The 21,846-nt window shown below is 45.1% G+C and overlaps 1 protein-coding gene across 2 annotated transcripts in view; it reads left to right on the top strand.

Annotated features, from left to right (window-relative positions):
- The first annotated feature begins 4,227 nt into the window (after positions 1–4,227).
- The window catches only part of LOC105478856 (laminin subunit alpha 1), a 164,823-nt gene continuing 147,204 nt past the window's right edge, over positions 4,228–21,846 (top strand). For both annotated transcript variants that reach the window (XM_011736557.3, XM_024791959.2), the window contains exon 1: positions 4,228–4,359. In XM_011736557.3, coding sequence (XP_011734859.2) covers positions 4,287–4,359 — 73 coding nt within the window. In that variant the 5' untranslated portion in view covers positions 4,228–4,286. The remainder of the gene's footprint in view (positions 4,360–21,846) is intronic.

Raw genomic sequence — 21,846 nt, 5'->3', positions numbered from 1 at the left:
ATAATCTCCTCATCTTAAGACTCTTATTTAATCACATCTGCAAAGTACCTTTTGTCATGTAATACAATGTATTTCCAGGTTCCAGCCTAGGACATGGGCCATGCACCTTTGAGGGACCATTTTTGCCGCCCACCTCCAATTTGCCTTCATTGACTGCTAGTCCTTCCAGCCCTCACCCCTGTCTAAAGCGAAGGGTCTTAACCACCTTATTTCCAGCCATGAGACCTTAAGGAGCTTCTCCTATGGTCAGCCCCTCTAATTTTGTCCTAGATCAGACTCTGACACCATAACCAATTCTAGTAACTGACCTCTTGCCTCTGTCCTTGTAACCAAGCCCCCAGCTTTACATCCAGGCCTACTGCCTGGATCCTGGTGTGATGCTTCTGTGCCCAAGTGTCTGCTTTGTATCTCAGTCCCTTTAGAACTAGGAGTCAGTCTTGCTTGTACTAACTCTCCAGAGAAACAGTCCTGTCCCGTATTCTGGGCACCGTGGCTGGATCCCTGTTATATGGGTGTCAGGATATGAGGGAAAACACTTACCAGGCCAGGCTTCTTCATACAGCCTGTGATCACACACTGAATGTGGCTCCCCCAGCCTGCTCAGCCACCAATGACCAGAACCTGGATTGTCTACATGCAGGAGCAGGTCAGTCTAGCTGTGTTTCTGAAAGTTTGCTTCACATTAGAATTATCTGAAGATCATTCGAAATATCTAGATGTCCAAATTGTACCCCATACTAATTGAATCATAATCTCTGGGGGTGGAAACCAGCATCAGTATTTTTTAAATTCCTCCACTGATTTCAATTTGCAGACAAGATGGAGAACAAGCAAGCAAGCTACAGGCTGCTCAAGATGTGCTCTGCCTGTCCGCAGCATCAGTGTCATGGGGAGCTCAGGCCTCCAACCCAGAACTACTGAACTAGAATCTGGATTTCAACAGGATCACCCAAGGGATTTGAAAGCTCCAGTTTAGCTCATCTCCACCTGTGTGAGTCCTGGTTTTGAAAATGGTCATAATTAAGCTTTTTTTTTTTTTAAATGTTAAAAAACATAATAGTATTAGTGAAATTACTGAAATAAGAATTCATATTCCAGCACTTTGGGAGGCTGAGGTGGGCAGATCACTTGAGCTCAGGAGTTCAAGACCAGCTTGGGTAACATGGCAAAACCCATCTCTGCCCCCGCAAAAGAAAAGTAATCATAATAATAATACAAAGATTAGCCGAGTGTGGCAGCATGAGTCACTGTGCTTTAAAAAAATACATTACTTTTTTTCTTTTTTTGAGACGGAGTTCTGCTCTTGTTGCCCAGGTTGGAGTGCCATGGCATTTCGGCTCACCGCAGCCTCCACCTCCCGGATTCAAGCGATTCTCCTGCCTCAGCCTCCTGAGTAGCTGGGATTACAGGAATCTGCCACCACGCCTGGCTAAGTTTTATATTTTTGGTAGAGATGGGGTTTCACCATGTTGACCAGGCTGGTCTCCAACTCCTAACCTCAGGTGATCTGCCTGCCTTGGCCTCCCAAAGTGCTGAGATTACAGGCGTGAGCCACCATGCCTGGCCACATGTGCTTATTTTATGTACATAATTGCAATCAGAATGTCTATGTTATTTGGAATTTTGCTTTTCTTAACATGAGTTTTTTTTTAATTGCAAAAGTTTCATAATATAAAAGTAGTACATAATAACCTATCACATTGATTTATAAATTACTTAACCATTTAAACTATTGCTTGACATTTAGGCATTTTCAATTGTTCATTATTTATAGGTGACTTTGAGGCAAGCATCTTTTTGTGTACAGTTAAGTTGAATTTTTACTTTCTCACAAAACATGAACATTCTTGTTATACTAATTTTCAACTTGAACAAGCCAGCCCTGCACTTTCATGGTGCTCTAGGTAATTTAGATATTTTCCAAGCATGCTAAAGATTGGAAAAATTTTTACTGCAGGGTTTTTAGAAGATGTGTAGAATTATGACATTTTTACTGCCATATTTTATCCAAGTTTGTTCTGAATTCTTTTAGTTGAAATCTTTCTCCTTAATTTTGAGCAGTGATAAATAGTGCCATTTTGCAACTTTTGATGCTTACTATTCACTCCCCAGAAGTGCTGACCACTTGCCTCCCTTGCAATTACACATGTGAGATCCCTGCTTGCAGTTCAAAGATAAGGTCCCATCAACCTCCTCCCTGAATATCCAGGAACCCAGGATACGGGGAGACCCAGAATATGGGGACACCCCTTGTGATTCCTCCACTTTGCTTTTGATCAACATCCTCTGTGATTTCAGTGTGATATTGTAAAGGACTATGGACTAGAAACCAGACTTGGGGTCTAGCTCTAGACCAGACATTTGCTGACACTGAGAACTCACTTCCTTATCTCTTGGGAAGCATCTCATAGAGCTGTGAAGATCCCAAAAGATAATCTATATGAATGCTAGTGTCTTTAAGACACTCTAAAAGATACATATCTAGTGTATACATTTGTGTGCAGTTCTTTCAGCGCACAAATGCTTATAATTCTGCATTTTAATAGCTATGTGCCTAATACTATAATATTTGATCATTTATTAAGTACTAAGTTTACTTATTTAATAATTACTTAGTAACATTTTCATAGTTAAGAACGTCTGCATTTTAAATTTAGTACTGTATGGAGTACTCACTGAACTATATTGCATCCTTTTAAAACGGCCTATCATTTTGTTCTGTACTTCCATGATTTTTAAAAATTAATCGATGGCTAAGTATTATAACTAAGTTCTACTCACTAGATGTGTAAGTGTCCTCAGAAAAACAGGAATTGATAGAGTTGTCAAATCGATTCACACAAGTGAGAGGAAATTATCTTCCTATCAAGCAAAAAAAAAAAAAAGACAAAATGAGATAGTGGGATGATATCAACATCCTCTGCGATTTCAGTGTGGTATTGTAAAGGACTATGGACTAGAAACCAGACCTGGGGTCTAACTCATCTCAGCCTGTGTGAGCCCTGGTTTTGAAAACGGTCATAATTAAGCTTTTTTTAAGTGTTAAAAAACATAATAGTATTATGAGACATTGTCCCTGTATATTTATATAAAATATATATATATAGAGAGAGAGAGAGAGAGTATATGGGACATTGTTCCTGTATATTTATATTGAGAAAATGTGAAATCTGCAAAGTGTTATGAATACTTTTTTTTTTTTGAGACGGAGTCTCACTCTGTCTCCCAGGCTGAAGGGCAGCGGTGTGATCTCAGCTCACTGCAACCTGGCTCCAGGGTTCAAGCGATTCTCCTGCCTCAGCCTCTCGAGTAGCTGTGACTGCAGGCGCCCATCACCATAGCTGTGACTGCAGGCGCCCATCACCACGCCCGGCTAATTTTCGGATTTTTTTTAGTAGAGACGGGGTTTCACCATGTTGGCCAGGCTGGTTTTGAACTCCTGACCTCAAGTGATCCACCCGCCTCGGCCTCCCAAAGTGCTGGAATTACAGGCGTGAGCCACTGCGCCCAGCCAATACTTTTGATAGACAAAAAGAGAGAAAGAAAAAAATCAGAGGAAATTAAAAATTCTTTAACGGGGACTAGACATAGTTTAAAAATAATAATAATTATTATTATAATAACAAAGCAGTTGAAATCGCGTGTCAGGAGCGCTTCCTCTCTCCAGCGGTGAGGGTATCTAATCATAATAATTAAGTCCAAGGGACCTTGCCTTCTTTAGGCAAACAAAGTGGGGAACAAGTTGCAACTGATTTTCAGAACAAATCCTCAAGTCCTCTGCCCACGGCGGCGGGTCGGCCGAGCCTGGGTGGCGTCCCGAGGGTTCGCCTCTCGCCCAGCTCCCGGCAGGGGCGCGTGGGTCCTGGCCGGGGGACTGCAGGGCCGCGGCGGGGCGGGCAGGGTCAGCAGGGCACATACTTTCTCGGAATCCACCCTCCCGGGCCCCCACAGCCCAGTTTCTCCTCCCCTCAGCCCACCTTCTCCGCCCACCTCCTACCCGGAGCCAGGGCGGCGGCCGCGGTCAGCCCGACCTTCCCCACCAGGGGTCCGCGTGCGCGGGATCCCGGCGGCCAAGCTGGGCGCCCCCGGAGGAGGGGTTTGGGCGGCTGGGCCAGGCCGGGCGGGGCGGGGCGCAGCCGGGGGGTGTGTCCGAGGGCGGCTGGAGGGAGGGGCGGCCGGGACGCCAAGGGCGGCGGGGCCGCGGCAGCTCAGACTCGCGTCCCGCGGAGCGTTCCAGGCGGGCGCGCGGCTTTCTCCCCAGACCCACCGAGCGGCGAAGAGGCGAGATGCGCGGCGGCGGCGCGTGGGGCGTGCTCCTGGCCTCGCTGCTGTGGGTCGCCGCGCGGTGCCAGCAGAGAGGTGAGCCCGGCCCGGGTCCCTGGGTCCTCGGGTCCCGGTTCCCCGCAGGCGGGCGGGCGGGCGGGGGCGGCCGCGGACAAAGCCCGTCGCGTTGGAGCTGCTGGAGACCGGGCGCGCATCCTGGTGCACCTCGGACTGGGGGCCTCTGACACGTGGGTCTCCCGCGCCGGCCGGGGAGGGCGGGATGGGGACGCCGCTCCTGGAGGACGCTGCCCGCTCTTCGCAAGCCTAGGCTTTAACCTCCTCGGGCTTCGGGGGTCGTCCAGCCTCGCCTCTGGCTTTTGCGGAACTTAGTGACCCAGGAGCGCCATCTACGCGAGCAGTGCTGGGGGTGGCGGGAGCGGGCGCCTGGGGGTGCTTTCAGTGCCCCGGCTGCGCGGGCAGGGGTGGCGGGGCTGCTGGCCGGGCGCGGGGAATGAATGGGGAAAGAGCTCCCCCGAATCGCCCTCACTGTCCGGCTGCGCAAGCTGGGTCGCCGCGGTCGGGGAAGGGCGGATTCCTCGGGGCCACTCGCTGCCGGGCGGGCTAGTGGGGAGAGACGCGGCGAGAAGCGCGCCCCTCGCCAGCGGCCCCGGGCAGGGGGACCCGCAGGCGGCGTTCAGGGCACTGATGCGCCTTCCCGACCCTCGCTCTTTGTGCAATCGGCGAAGTGGCCAAACCCGTTCATTCCCCGCGCAGGTTTGACCGTGGGCGCGCCGGGGCGAGGGACCGGCCGAGAAGGGAGCACCTTGCATGCGCGTTGCAAGGATTGAGAAGACAAACTCAAAGCGAATTTTCAGTTTCTGTTTTTGCGGGCGAAGCGGGAGAGAGAGAGAGAGAAAGAAAGGAGAGAATTCTTTTCCCTTTGGGGGGACAAACCCGGTCCCCACGCCACCCCTAGTCTTCGCAGCGTGGCTTCGTGTTGGCTGGACAGTCACAAATATTTGCTGAAAACATCTTGAAGTACGCAGCACTTGACAATGGGCGTATTCCCACAAATACAAACTTCATTAAAAATAAAAAGGACAGGTCAAAAGTAGTGGGCGGAGTTCGCAGTGCCCTCGTGGGAAACGTGTGTTTGGGCATTGTGCTGAGTTTTGAGCTCTGCAGAAACGCGACCATCTCATTCATTCAAGCATTCATGATGGAAGCACTGGACCGGAGCTGGAAACGCAGCTTTGAATAGCTGCGAGTCTGCTGCGCGGAGCCGGGCTGGGAAGAGGGAATTTACATAGTTATCAGCCAGAAGAAAGGAGCCTTTGGGGAGGGAGAGGAGCCTTAGAGGACTTCGAGCGGACTCCTGTCTATCAGGCTGCTGAAAGTGAACAAGTCTCAGTTTCCCACAGGGTAGAGAAAGAGCAGCTTGCCTCAGCTTATTGTTCCCCGAAACTGAAAGTCTTAGGCTGGGGAGATGGCCTGAAGGTTGTCCTGGCCCCTCGGGGCTCGGCACTTGGCCTGCCGGTTATGAGTGGTGTTTGGAGAAAGTGGGACCTCATGGGGCTTTCCTGCTTTGAGATGCTGCGGAAAACCTCCCAGGGCAGGAGCCCTTTAATGTTGCATATCGCATTCCCTGTTTGCGTTCTGAACCCCACCAGCCCTCACCCTTCCTCACGAGCCTCCTTGAGCAGTTTTGATTTTTTTTTTTTTTTGAGATGGAGTCTTGCTGTCGCTAGGCTGCAGGCTGGAGTGCAGTGGCGCCATCTCCGCTCACTGCAACCTCCCATTCCCGGGTTCAAGCGATTCTTTTGCCTCAGTCTCCCGAGTAGCTGGGACTACAGGCGTGTGCCACCACGCCCGGCTATTATTTATTTATTTATTTTTGTATTTTTAGTAGAGACAGGGTTTCACCATATTGGCCAGAGTGGTCTCGAACTCCTGACCTCGTGATCCGCCCGCCTCGGCCTCCCAAAGTGCTGGGATTACAGGAGTGAGCCACTGCGCGCGGCCTGATTTTTTTTTTTTTTTTTTAAAGAAACGATTTTGTGCCCCGTGAATAGCATGAATGATTAGTAAAGTTGTGTGTTTTGGTGATAATACAATAATCCTGACCTGCAAATCACCTGCTAGTTAGCTGTCTGGTGTTAGTTTTTAGAATAACTTATTATCTATTGACGTTCAGATTGTTAGACGTTCCCTATCATTTCTGCAGTCTCTCTGGGTTACCTTACAACTTATACTATATGACCTGATGGCTCACTTTCCTTTGAAATATAATCAGTTTCAAGTGAGCTCCTTCTAAGTATTGAATAGGAGGTATTGTGTTTGTAAAAATAATGTGTTAAATTCATGGCTGGCAAATCACAGGAAATTATGGTAGCTTCATCACTTTTGTTGGAAACCAGCCCCTCTTTTTTTCTGAATAAAATAGACAATTCTAAGTACAGAAAAAAAATCTACGAGTAAAAGAAAATTCACTTCATTCTCATATATGACATAGTATTCAAATTTAGCAAGTATATACTCCACTGTAAAGTATGCAAGCCTGAATGCATTTCAAAGGTGTATTTTTCTTTTCTGTTGCTGTATTCTCTAACTAAGGGCCCATGAAAAATACTGATTGTAGCAGTTGGAAACAAGGGTATGTGTAATAGAAGCATCACTGCCCACCTCCTACATAGCCTGGACTTTAGTTCATTCTTTTTTTCCAGACATTAAATATGAAGCCTACACCTGTAGTTAATCTAGTGTGATTGAGAATTCAGATGCAACAAGAATATTAGAATAAATACATATACTGATCTTTAGTGTCTTGTGCCACTGCTTTATAATTGCACTGCTTTATAAACTCATATCATAAAATGTTTCTGGGACCATTTATTTCAGGGTAATGATCCTTGAAACACCCTACTGTTTTATACTAATTCATTCATAAAATCCTATGGATATTCATTTTCATGTACAGTAAATTGTTATGGGGAAATAACACAAGCTCTATCTTTAAGCTTCAGGTGTTTAATTCTCTGGCTTTACTAGCTATGGCAAATTGGGGACATGACCTGTGCTTTAGTTTCACCATCTGTAAAATGGGAATAATAATAGTGACTATCTGGAAGGGATGTTAATGATTAAATGAAATAATGTGAGAAAAGTTCTTAGACCAGTACCTAGTACAGGGTTAACCCCCAACAAGCAAGTTTATCTATATTCATCACTATTACTATTTTATAAAGAACTATATATTTTTAAACTGTATTCTCCAAAATGCATAATTGTCTAGAAATTTGGAGTCTAGATTTGGAATCAAATAGTCTTGGGCTCAAATGCCAGACCTGTCACTATGATTAGCTACGGCCATGGCTAAGTTTCTTAACTTCTCTGAATGTCAGCTTTCTATCTATAAAATGGATAGCATTGATATGATTAAATAATATGTGAAACATATTGGCACGGTGTAAAGCGTGTCAGGTACTCAGTGCATGATGATTATTACTGTTATGCCTATTGTACTTGCTCATTGCTCATCATCCTGGACATCCTGTCTCTTTCATTGCTGAAATCCGTTTGGTCATTAAGACTTGTTGATTTTACCTCCTGAAAATCTGTGCAGTCTCTTTCCCCTCACTGCTGGCTAGGCTTAGGAATTGTTTGTTTTTCTCAGGAAATAGTGCGATGGTTCACCCAGCAGGCCAGCAGCCTCACCTGTTCTCCCTCCTCAGCAGTGCCATCACTGCGATGTTTCTAGACACACCATCTCCATAACTGCTCCTACTCCTGTTTAAAATTCTTCCCATTTCTCACCGTTTCTTTATCAAATTACTTAATGTTCCCCAATGTGACTGACTTTCCTTCCTTTGTGTTTAAGCAAGTGGTCTTCTTCCAAGGTGTGCCCTTTTCACTCCACATCCCTGTCCTGGGCCTACCGCCTGGGTTTAGATTATGTGCCCCAAACCCCTGGCTTTATCAGATGCACAAAATGACAGTGTCCTGCTGCGTCACACTGTGGGTAAAGCAAGGAGGCTGGGACCCCAGCTGGCCTGCTGTCTCAGAGCTGAGAGGCGTTATCTGGGACACGCCTGCACCTATTTGTAGCTAACCAGTGTTTCCTGGAACATGTGCTATTAAGTGCTGGACACGTCTTTCATTTGGGTTCTAAAGAACCCTGGATAATCTTCCGAGCTCTCTCTCTCTGCTGAAGTATTTGTTAGACCACCTTCCCTGCACTCCCAGGGCTTTCCCTGCTCAATCCTATTGTCTTGCCTGTCATGGGGCCAGTAATTGGCTTGCTTATCTGTCTCACCTTCTCTCTCAGGCTTCTCAAGGGCAGGGACTGCTTTATTCATATCTGCCGGTTCATTGCTTTACAGTGTTTTTAGCAGTTAGTAGCCACTTCTTATTGCTGAGCTGAGTTGAAATGAACATCTTTATTTAGGAATCAAGTAACTTTAAAAATATTTTGAATAGCTGGACGCGGTGGCTCACGCCTGTAATCCCAGCGCTTTGGGAAGCTGAGGCAGGTGGGTCACCTAAGGTCAGGAGTTCAAGACCAGACTGACCACCATGGAGAAACCCCGTCTCTACCAAAAATACAAAAAATTAGCTGGGCACTCAGGTGGCACGCACCTGTAGTCCCAGCTACTCGGGAGGCTGAGGCAGGAGAATCGCTTGAACCCTGGAGGCGGAGGTTGTGGTGAGCTGAGATTGCGCCATTGCACTCCAGCCTGGGCAACAAGAGCGAAGCTCCGTCTAAAAAAAAAAAAAATATATATATATATATATACACACACACACATATGTAAATACATATATGTATATATATTTATTTTGAATAGATAGTCCATATTTATGGTACAGAATGCAAAAGGTACCATAGATAGAAAAAAAGTTAAGATTTGGCTTTTTTACTCTCTTTTGAGGTAACCACTGGCTTTAGTTTTTTGGGTAAGCTTCCAAAGATGTTTCTTCAGGTAACTTTTAAAAGCAAGCTACATCATAAAACCCACTTCTTCTCTAATAGTGTAAGAGGGGCACCAGTGATTTTCTGAGGAAACATGGATGCATGGAACAGTATCCCTCTGTCCACCGCCCTCCCCTCATACTAACTTCTTTACTAGACCTTGTGCGGGATATTAACACATCATTTAGTAAATGTATATACTTGCAACCTTTTCACCTTGCAACTTGTCCTTCCAAGTAGGGCTTTGACAGAAAGGTATTGTTAGAGCAGTGTTTCCTAGATCTTTTGGGGTTTAAAAACTTGATTGATTTCATGGCATTGTACTACTTCTAAAAGTATTGTTTACTGTAGTATTAATAAGCTATTTTTAAGCCATAGAGAATTTTTAAAAATATATTTTAGAACTTTATGATTTATGATATAGAGAAGTTGAGTTTGAGAATAATTCTATTACACGTTAAGGGTAAGTTAATGTATTGACCGATAGGTATGACTTATTACTGGAACACTATGGCAGGTACAGAAAATCTTTATTTAAAAAAATTTCTAATGAATAAGTTAAATCTGTACCTTGAATATAAAAATTAATTGATAGCAACTGGACAGCACTCTGGAACTTAGACTTTAGCTGAAGTTTTTCGTTACATTCCTCAGGAATGTTTGGATGAACCACATAAACTATCGTCTCCTAAGAATGATGTATGTAGTTATTTACAAGTTTGCAAATAATTCTTTTACTTGTGTTATTTCTAAAATATCAATATGCATCCATGGACAATAGAATAAACCAAGGCATTGCAAAATTAATGAGGAGAAAAAACCCTGCATAGAAGTAATTTAGTTAAGGTCATGAACTTTGGTTCTGTTGGAACATGTCTGTCAGGGAGCTATTTCAGCATAAAACACCACACGATAGCAGGGTTCATTGTATTTTCACCCCCCTTTATACTGGGGGTGACAGTGTCCAGAGGAACCATTTGATAATAAATAGCACAGAGTCTTCCCACTTGTGTCTTTGTTTTCTAAGGCTGGCTCAGGACAGCTTTCTTTGGGTTAACTTGTTCCTCATCTTGCTTGGGGGCAAGAGGCAGACAATGGAGGCAGTGAGATTCCAGATCAGCTTGGGTGGTTAACATTCTTGCCTAGGTAAGCTTTTATCTCGAAGTGTTCATTCAGAAATGGTGATGGAGAAATACTACTGCAAAATCACCAGTGTGATTTCAGTGTGTGTGCACATTTTTTTAAAATCAACCATTTGAAGTTTGAATCTCCTCATTCCAGAAGTTATCTTTGAAGTCTGATCTGCTGGCCCAGCAGGCAGTGTGACTGACATTCTTGTGCCAGAGAACCTCCTGTATTGCTGGTGGGAATGTCAGATTTAGATCAATGAGTATTTATGGAAAGTGCCATCTTTTCTCATTCCCAAAAGTATTTCCTGCATCTTGTTCCATTGCTCCATAGTTTCCTGCCAGAACCTCAGGAGGTTCTCTATGACAATAGCAGCGTTAAAGAAGATGCTTAAATTTAGCAGATGATTTTTAGTTAAAAGAGAACAATTAGAAGTTGGGACGGGGGGAGGGAAAAAAAATCCTCACACCACAGTGTTGATGATACACCATGCTTTTTTCTTTGTTTTTCCTTTGGCACGGAGTCTCACTCTGTTGCCCAGGCTGGAATACAGTGGCTCAATCTCTGCTCACTGTGACCTCTGCCTCCCAGTTCAAGCAATTCTCCTGCCTCAGCCATATTGGTCAGGATGGTCTAGGTCTCCTGACCTCGTGATCCACCCACCTCGGCCTCCCAAAGTGCTGGGATTACAGGCGTGAGCCACTGCGCCCGGCCAGCCGGCTGCTTTTTATCGGGTCTCTGATGCTAGCCTGTGTCCTTTCGTTTAATCTAGGCCCACACTGCAGTTACAGTAAGCCCGCCAAAATACCGCCTTCATAATGTGCTGCCTCAGCTTCTGCCCACCTGCTGTGGCCCTGTGTGATCCCTCCAAGTTCGGTCACAGCTACCCTGCCCTTCTCCACACTTTTCTGTAGCTGAACTATTAGCTTCCATTGCAGGGGTCTCCTTCCTGTCTAACCTCACGTGGCACATTGACTTGCAGCTGTGTGATTTGGTTACGTGACTCTCTCACCCAAAATGTATTCCCATTTCCCACTGAAAACCTCACCTGACAACTCATGCACAGGCTGCAACATACCAACCCCAGGACAACCTTGATGTGATGGCCTGTTTCAACTGTCTCGCTTCTGAATATGCATTGTGTTTTGTGATAAATTGGGGTTTCCACCCAGCCAGAGTTGCCATCCGCTCCTCCTTTGAATGGCTGGTCCAGAATGCCATAAGCCAGTGTCAAAAAGAAGGGACATATCTGTTTCGAAGATCAAAACCTTAGCTCCCAGCATTTCTTTGACTACACAGACAACTCCAGGGGGCGTTCTAGTGTTAAAACCTGGGTCATTAGAAGCGGGAGGACAGTAACACCGAGGAACTCCCCACAGGTAGTCAAGTTGTCTGAGGAACCATAAAGCCATTCCTCGGACTCTGGATAACAAACCCAGCCCTGGCCCCTCTCTGGGTATGAGGTCCTTCAGCCTCTTAGACTTTGCGTCATCCAATCACGTGGATTGCAGTTCATTTCATCTGGGTAGGAACCAAAATCTGTGCTTCAGAAAACCTTTTCCCATTTTGTATCCAGAGGCACAAGGACCTTTTCAGTTGGTCTTCAAGCAGACCCTTTGGATTTCTGGTCTAAATGGTTGTTTGCAGAGCTCTTCCTGCCACTGCTTGCTTTCTGTCCCTGCTGCTGTGTCCTCTGGTGGGCTGGTACTCTTTCCCCGCCCCTCAAAATCCACAGTTTGTCTCTTCAGCCCTTTTATCTGAATCTCCAACTCTGCCATTTTTACCTTTACGTCAGTACAAAATGAGTTTTTTCGACTCTTTGCAGCTTCACTCCTGGCTTCATGGGCATACTTTTGTTCATTCTACAAGTTTGGAATGGGGAGAATTGGAGATAATGCATCCACATATGAATGCTTTTGGAAGCTCCCAGTGTTTTTCTTTAAAAGGGAGTTAGCTTTTTTTCTTTTTTTTCTTTTTTGAGACAGAGTCTGGCTATGTCACCCAGGCTGGAGTGCAGTGGCACAATCTCGGCTCACTGCAACCTCTGCCTCGCGGGTTCAAGCGATTCTCTTGCCTCAGCCTCCTGAGTAGCTGGGAGTGGCCTGTCACCACACCCAGCTAATTTTTGTATTTTTAGTAGAGACAGAGTTTCACCGTGTTGGCCAGGCTGGTCTTGAACTCCTGACCTCAAGTGATCCGCCTGCCTCAGTCTCCCAAAGTGCTGGGATTACAGGTATGAGCCACCATGCCTGGCTGGGAGTTAGCATTTTATTTTTTATATTTATTTATTATTATTATTCTTATTATTTTTGAGATGGAGTCTTGCTCTGTCGCCCAGGCTGGAGTGCAGTGGCGCGATCTTGGCTTACTGCAAACTCTGCCTCGTGGGTTCATGCCATTCCCTGCCTCAGCCTCCTGAGTAGCTGGGACTACAGGTGCCCGCCACCATGCCTGGCTAATTTTTTGTATTTTTTAGTAGGGAACAGTGTTTCACCGTGGTCTTGATCTCCTGACCTCGTGATCCGCCTGCCTCGGCCTCCCAAAGTTCTGGGATTACAGGCGTGAGCCACCATGCCCGGCCTTTATATGTATTTTTTTGAGATGGAGTCTTGCTCTGTTGCCTAGGCTGAAGTGGTGGAGTGCAGTGGCGCCATCTTGCCTCACTGAAACCTCTGCCTCCCAGGTTCAAGCGATTCTCCTGCCTCAGCCTCTTGAGTAACTGGGACTACAGGCACATGCCACCACGCCTGGCTAATTTTTGTATTTTTAGTAGAGACAGGGTTTCACTATGTTGGTCAGGGTTGTCTCGAACTCCCCATCTCGTGATCCGCCTGCCTCGGCCTCCCAAAGTGCTGGGATTACAGGCGTGAGCCACGAGAGTTAGCATTTTAGAGTTAACACCTCATTGGAGAGGAGAATAGTATTTCCTTGTAGGAGTACTGTCATTTCTATTTAGTTTTTAAATTTTTTTTTCATGCACTTGCTCATTCATTGATGCACTCATTCATTCATGCACTGAAGACACTTTGGGACCTTCACTCTTCCAGGCCCTGGGTCAAGGATGTTCAAAGTTAGTGTGTCTGGAGAGCCCTGTTCTTGGCTGCCTTCCTCACTGTGAATCCATGGCACTTCTTGACTTTCTTGGTGTGTTTGTTTTTGAAAGTCCAAGGAACTGAAAAGTGTGTATATCAAAAGGAGTTTTCTGGCCGGGCATGGTGGCTCATGCCTGTAATCCCAGCACTTTGGGAGGCCGAGGCGGGCAGATCTCAAAGTCAAGAGCTCGAGACCATCGTGGCCAACATGGTGAAACCCCGTCTCTACTAAAAATACAAAAATTAGCTGGGAGTGGTGGTGCGCGCCTGTAGTCCCAGCTACTTGGGAGGCTGAGGCAGGAGAATCGCTTGAACCTGGGAGGTGGAGGTTGCAGTGAGCTGAGATTGTGCCATTGCACTCCAGCCTGGTGACAGAGCAAGGCTCTGTCTAAAAAAAAAAAAAAAAAAAAAAAAAGCTTCCCAGGTGATTCCACTGTGCAGCCAGGGTTGAGAACCACTCAGGTAATATCATAAATTTTGTAGGTGAATGCAGTTTACACAGCAACGCAAGGAGGCAGGATCTGCCACCACCCCTTGCTTTGTCTGTAGGGTGGAAGTTGGGGCATTGATCCCGTCCTGCCCACCGCGGCCCACAGGCTAGTGCTCTGTACATAACAGATGTGGAATACTCGGGTCCCAACTGACTCTCCTCACTTCATGTCTATTTCCTGATATTCTCACAGCTCTGTGAAGTGGGGATAACAACACCCACACATCTCAGAGCTGTGAGCAGTCCGTGCACTTAGAGATCACGTTGGATCAGTGACGTGGCTCAGGGAAAGCCGGTTTCTTCTGTGTCCCCATTGTCCTTTGTGTAGCGTTTTTCACTTGGAAAGGTCTCACCCAACGCATCATTGTTGCACTTGTGTTTAAAGGGGCTTCCCCACAGTTGAGTCTTGCTTTGCTGACTTGGTCATTCACCAAGACCCTTCTTTCTTTGAAAAATACTCTTGATCATGTATGACATTTACAGTCCTCATGTTTTGGGATAAAGTCTCGTGTTGCAGAATTGGGTGTTGATTGATCTGGTGTTGCACTGAATTGTTCATTCTTTAACAAATTCATCCAAAATTTAGTAAGTGTCTTCCATATTCAGACATTATTCTGTGCTGCATCCCTTCTTTCTCAATGCCTTTACATGGACAGGTCACAGGAGCCTTTTCTCTGGGATTAACTGGGCTACCCCCTTCTCCCCTGATACAACCTGCTGATCTCCTCTTGCACCTTCTCATGTCTGGTGACTCCAGGGTCTGGCTGTCTTTATTCACCTACTGCTCCGGTCCTCTTCTGCTTATTTATTTATTTATTTATTTATTTATTGAGATGAAGTCTCACTGTCTTGCCCAGGCTCGAGTGCAGAGGCGCTATCTCAGCTCACTGCAACCTCCGCCTCCCGGGTTCAAGTCGTTCTCCCACCTCAGCCTCCCAAGTAACTGGATTACAAGCACCAGCCATCATGCCCGGCTAATTTTTGTATTTTTGTAGAGATGGGGTTTCTCCATGTTGGCCAGGCTGGTCTTGAGAACTCCTGACCTCAGGTGATCCACCTGCCTTGGCCTCCCAGGGTGCTGCACTTACAGGTGTGAGCCAGTGTGCCTGGCCTGCTCTTGTCTTTAATTGATAATTCATTATGCACTTGCTTTTCTGGCCTCCTTCAGAAGTTTTCCTCAATATTTGGCTTGTTATTTCTCTTCCACCCAACAAAACAAGAGCCATTTTCCTTTCCATGTCCCTGTCACACACAGACACACATGCACACACACACCCCTTACACATCTGCCTATATTGACTTACAGACCAGCTGCTTACCTGGCTTCCCTGCTACAGGCACTTGGAGAAGTATCACACTGATCCTAACTGAGCAGAGCCAGAACCTGGAACTGGGCCTGTCCGCAGGGTGGAGCAGGTTCTTCTGGAAGGGCCAGTCCAGCTGCAAGTGTGGGATGAAGTCTCACGTAGCATGTAATGTAACAGTTTTCCAAGAGCCCGGAAAGCTGTTGGCATTGGAAGCTCCCCCTGAGTTAATGGACGGTGAGGTTGACCGTGTCATCCCATGCCTGTTGAATTGCTTCAGTGGCATCTCATTCTCTATTGAGTGGGACTTCCAAGGCCCTGCTCAGACCTCTCCACAGCCTCTTCTCCCACTGCTAACCACATCTTGACCATTCTGTGACAGCTGTAGTTCCATCACGTGATCTTTATTTCACCTATGGCACTCTGACTTATGCCAGCCCACCCTGTCATCCTTCTTATTGTTTCCATAGTGATTTCTCTGTACATCTGACCAGTACATCATTTTGCACCTATTTGTTAACTTGCCTGTCTCTCCTTAAGGGCCAAGATGTTTGCCTATATTTGCTGTGCCTAGCACAGTGCCTGACATACAGAGTAGATTCTGTAAATATTTGTTGAATGAACAAATTCAAAATACAGACAAGCAATGGAAATCTATTAATAGTAGGTATTGGCTGGACGCGGTGGCTCACGTCTGTAAGCCCAGCACTTTGGTAGGCCGAGGTGGGTGGACCATGAGGTCAGGAGTTCAAGACCAGCCTGGCCAACATGATGAAACCCTGTCTCTAATAAGAATATAAAAATTAGCCAGGCGTGGGGGCGGTTGCCTATAATCCCAGCTACTCAGGAGGCTGAGGCAGAGAATTACTTGAATCCAGGAGACGGAGGTTGCAGTGAGCTGACATCGTGCCACTGCACTCCAGCTTGGGCAACAGAGTGAGACTCTGTCTCAAAAAAAAAATAGTGGGTATTATTTAGAGATCAGACAGATGGGCAGAGGGGGTTAGGGAAGTCACTAGTGAGGAAGCAGAGCGAAGATCTCCTGGGGAGGGGCAGGGGCTGGCTCCAGAAGGCTAGGAGACCTCAGTCACCCAGGCAGGATTTTTTTTTTTTTTTTTTTAGACGGAGTCTTACTCTGTCACCCAGGGTGAAGTGCAGTGGCACAATCTCGGCTCAATGTAACCTCCGCCTCCTGGGTTTAAGTGATTCTTCTGCCTCAGCCTCCCGAGTAGCTGGGACTACAGGCACCCACCACCATGCCTGGCTAATTTTTTTTTGTATTTTTAGTAGAGATGGGGTTTCACCATGTTGGCCAGACTGGTCTCGAACTCCTAACCTCAGGTGATCCACCACCCATCTATCTTGGCCTCCCAAGGTGCTGGGATTACAGGCGTGAGCCACCACACCCGGCCTAAGGCAGGATTTAAAGACAGGGAACAAGGAAGAATCCAGGTAACTAGACTAAGAAAGAGAATGGACAGACCTTTTTGGAACCAAGGCCTCCGCTCACTTTTTTTTTTTTTTTTTTTTTTTTTTTTTTGAGATGGAGTCTTGCTGTGTCCCCCAGGCCGGAGTGGAGTGATGTGGTCTCAGCTCACTGCAAGCTCCGCCTCCCGGGTTCACGCCATTCTCCTGCCTCAGCCTCCCCAGTAGCTGGGACTACAGGCGCCCGCCACCACACCCGGCTAATTTTTTGTATTTTTAGTAGAGACAGGGTTTCACCATGTTAGCCAGGATGGTCTCGATCTCTTGGCCTCGTGATCCGCCGGCCTCGGCCTCCCAAAGTGCTGAGATTATAGGCGTGAGCCACCATGCCCAGCCCCAGGGAGGATTTAAAGACAGGGAACAACGAAGAATCCAGGTAACCAGACTAAGAAAGAGAATGGATAGACCTTTTGGAACCAAGGCCTCCGCTCACATTACTTTTTTTTAATTTTTTTTATTTTTGAGACGAATCTTGCTCTGTCGCCCAGGCTGGGGTGCAGTGGCGCGTTCTCAGCTCACTGTAAGCTCTGCCTCCCGGGTTCACGCCATTCTCCTGCCTCAGCCTCCCGAGTAGCTGGGACTACAGGCGCCCGCCACCTCGCTATGCCTGGCTGATTTTTTGTATTTTTAGTTCACCGTGTTAGCCAGGATGGTCTCAATCTCCTGACCTCGTGATCCGCCCGCCTCGGCCTCCCAAAGTTGCTGGGATTACAGGTGTGAGCCACCGCCACCGGCAGCGACCGGCAGGCCTCCACTCACATTCTAAACCAGAATACAAGGACAGGAACAAGCTAGCAGCAAAAACAAGAAATTCAGACACTCTCTGCACTCATGAGTGGAGTCCAAGTACGGATACAGAAAATCCGCAGAATCGAGTAACTAGGAGGACCCTGATGACTTGAAGACATTATTAATCTGGCATATTCTCATCTACCCAGTCAATGCAAAGAAGAAATGGATTACATTTTTTGTAATAGGATTATTTACTGATGATGAGTATTCCATCCAACCTTAAAACTTACATTATACTCAACAAAAACTTATTTCTAGCTTTAGAGCCATTGATCTCTAGGCATCTCAAGCCAGAAATTCATTAACACACATAGTCAACAAGTATTTGTTGAGTTTCTAGAAAGTGCCATCCATACAGGTGACTTGTACTCCAGACCCCAGTGCTAGGAGTCAAGCATGAGAAATGTCCAAGGATCCTACTAAGTGTGTTCCTCAGTACAGATTTGGGAGAGATTTCTGTTTCTGAAAGTCTCAGACACCTATGTCACTCCATTTATTGCTGTGGGATAGTATCATTGTCAACAGAAAGAGAATTGTAATTAAACACTACATTTCTACTGCATGAAGTCTCCTTTTAAAGAATATGACTTAAGAATACTCTAGTGTGACTGCAGACTTGTTGGCATTTGCTGAGTAGTGATATTTTTACATATAGCAGAGGTTTTTTTTGGTTTGTTTTGTTTTTAAGGGAACTGTACCTGTATGGCTTTAAAGGGCTTTCTTTAAGTGAGAGAACAGCTGTTCTCCTCCAGGCGTTCTGGGCTGAGACTTCCTCCTCCTCTCTGGAACAGAACAAAGGCATACAGAATTTATGTCACAGATGGATTTTTTGTTTGACAAAAATCACTTATTACTAAACAAAAGAACGACCCATTCTCTTTAGAAATATGAGCATAACATCTCCTGTGTCTTTGGTGGTTTCTAACTTTGTTGGTTTACTTTTAATTATTATAATTGACTGAATTTAAATGGGCCGTGTTTTAGATGATCAAAGTTTCCTTGAAAATGTGTATATAAGATGGTTTTCAGTAAAGGGAATAATTTCAAATTCAATATTAAAATAAATCCAAAATAATATTTGAAGGAATTGGCTAACAAAGAAAATAACGCCTTGGTCACTGTTGTAGGGGCCAGATGTGGTGGTCACACCTATAGTCTCAGTACGTTGAGAGGCTGAGGCAGGAAGATCCCTTGAGCCCAGGAGTTCGAGACCAGCCTGGGCAACATAGGGAGACCTCTCTCTCTACAAAAAAAAATAGAAATTAGCCAGGTGTGGTGGCATGCATCTGTAGCCCCAGCTACTTAGGATGCTGAAGCAGGAGGATCACTTGAGCCCAAGAGGTCGAGGCTGCAGTAAGCTTTGATTGTGCTACTGTATTCTAGCCTAGTCCACAGGGTGAGACCCCATCTCTAAAAATAAAAATATAAATAAAATGTCTATCTACTTTTTGGTGGATAATGGAAGCCACTGAAGAAGATGGAGATACACGAGGATTGGTTACTCCCTACAATCTGACCGCATAGACACTCACAAGAGAATAACTTGAATCCAACATGCACTTCTGCAGTACACATTATGAACATACCTTTGCTAGGAAGCAGACTCATAACAAGTCCTAGGCCATATCCTCAAACTGATAGTCACAGCTTTCTGTCTTTTTGGGTATTCAGACTTCTCTCTTGGCGATTGGCAGCCTTCCTAATACTAGATACGGGACATTTCAGGGATCAAGTGTCAGGTTCCATCACATTCCTTCAGGATGTGAGTTTCAGGCCACCATGTACTTACAAGAGTGAGGAGAATCTCTGTTTTGACAGTTTTATTGTAGTATAATTTATATACCCTAAACTTCTGCCAGTTGTAAGTGAATGTAAGTTGAATGTTTTTTAGTAAATTTAGAGTGTTATACGATAGTCACCACAATCTGGTGTGAACCTTTCCAAGACTGCAGGAAGTGTCGTCATTTTCGTTTGTGCCCAGCCACTGCTCCCACCCTTACTCTGGCGTCCAGCAATCATCTGCTTTCTGTACTTTGAGAAGTGCCTTTTCTGGAAATTTCATATACATGGAGTCATACAAAATGGAGTCTCTTTTTTTTTTTTTTTTTTTTTGAGATGGAGTCCAGTTCCGTCACACTCCAGCTCTGTTGCCCAGGCTGGAGTGCAGTGGTGTGATCTTGGCTCACTGCAACCTCCACCTCCCGGGTTCAAGTGATTCTCCTTCCTCAGCCTCCTGAGTAGCTGGGATTACAGGTGCCTGCCACCACGCTTGGCTAATTGTTGTATTTTTAGTAGAGGCAGGGTTTCACCATGTTGGACAGGGTAGCCTAGAACTCCTGGCCTCAAGTGATCTGTCTGTCTCGGCCTCCCCAGAGTGCTGGGATTACAGGCGTGAGCCACCTTACCCAACCAAAATGGAGTCTTTTGTGTGTACTTCTTTCACTTAGTATTTTCTGGGTTCATCTATGTTGTAGTGTATATCAATAATGTTCTACTTTATTGCTGAATAGTATTCCAGTGTGTAGATACACCACATTTTATTTATTCAGTCATCAGTTGATGGACATTTTGATTGTTTTCAGGTTTTTGGAGCTATCAAGAAGAATGCTGTAAACATTCACATACAATTCTTTGTTTAGATATAGGTTTCATTTCTCTTGAGTGAAATTCCTAGGATTAGAATATGGATCATGTGGTAAGTTTGTGTTTTTCAAAGTATCTGCACAGTTTTACAGCCCTACCAGCAGTGTCTGAGTGCTCCGGCTTCCCCACATTCTTACCAACACTATGCGTTACCTTTCTGATGATAGACGTACAATGGGTTCAGAGTGGTATCTTGTGGTATTATTTTGTACTTCTCCAATGATTAATGACATTGAGCATCTTTTCAAATGCTTCTTAGCCATTCATATATCTTTGGTGAAATGTCTATTCAAGTATTTTGACCAATTTTTAATCAAGTTATTTATTTTCTTAGTTAAGAGTTTTGCATATTTCCTGGATACAAAGCCTTTATCAGACATGTAATTTGAAAGTATTTTCTCCCAGTCTATGCTTGTCTTTTTGTTTTCTTAACGGTATGTTTTGCAGTGCCATAGGTTTTTAAAATTTTTTAATTTATTTTTATTTTTATTTTGATGAGCTCTATTTGATCAATTGTTTTCTTTTGTGGGTTATTCTTTTGGTGTCATCTTTGAGAATTTCTTTGCCTAATCCAAGATCACAGATTTTCTTCTGGAAAGTTTGTAATTTAGCTCTTAAATTTAGGTCTTATGATCCATTTGAGTTAGCTTTTGTGTATGGTAAGGAGTCAGGGTGTAAGTTCATTTTTTGCATATAGATATCCAGTGGTCCCAACAACGTTTGTTGAAAATACAAAATCACCTTCGCACCTTTGTCAAAAATCAAATGACCATAAATGTAAGTATATTTTTGGACTCTATTTTGTTCTATTGATCTATGTGTCTGTTTTTATGCTAATGTCACACTGTCTGGACTTCTTTGGCTTTATAGTAAATTTTGAAACAGTAGTGTAAGTCATTCAACTTTGTTAACTTTTTCTAAATTACTTTAACTGTTCTAGGTCATTTGTATTTCCAATTGTATCAGCTTGCCAATTTCTACAAAAAAAAAAAAAAAAGAAAGAAAGAAAGAAAAAAAGCCAGCTGAGATTTTGATAGCAATCGGATGGAATCTATAGATCAATTTCAGGAGAACTGCTGTCTAACAATATTGAGTCTTCCTGTCCATGAATAAGAAATATCTTCTTATTCATTTAAATCTTCTTTAATTTCTCCCCCAAAATTTTTAAAGGTTTTCAGTGTATAACATTTCTTTCATTGAATTTTTCTTGAATTTCTTGAATTTTCTTGAATTTCTTTCATTCATTTTGTTGTTGTTGTTGTTGTTCAAGTATTTTGTTCCTTTTGAATAAAGAAGCCTGGTGTGGATGGAGAACTGATCCAGCCTTTCTGTGGCTCTCCTGTTTCCAGGATCTTGTTACTACAATTTTGGTTGGCCCAGCTGTACAGTTGCATGCACCCTACTGGGACAAAAACCTCAGGCTAGCCTGGCTGTGAGCTTTCCCCATTCATTTTCTACCAAGTTCACTACTTTTGCTGATAAGATCATTAGGCATGTCCTTCCGCTCTGCTCTGAGTCAAGCCAGCCTTCTCCATCAGTGGAGCTGCTGGCTTTAGCGGCTAGCCCTGCCTTAGGAAATGCCCCTGCCGACGGGTTGGGGTGAGAATGGAGCCGCCTCTGCTGGAAGGCCGCTCTCTTCCATGCATCTTACCCAAAACTCTAGCAGCTTTTCCTAAAGAA

Source organism: Macaca nemestrina, chromosome 19 (genome assembly GCF_043159975.1).
Source record: "Macaca nemestrina isolate mMacNem1 chromosome 19, mMacNem.hap1, whole genome shotgun sequence".
In the NCBI taxonomy this organism is placed as follows: Eukaryota; Metazoa; Chordata; class Mammalia; order Primates; family Cercopithecidae; genus Macaca; species Macaca nemestrina.
Note: the sequence above shows the minus strand (reverse complement) of the source record. Positions and strands in the feature narration are given on the sequence as shown.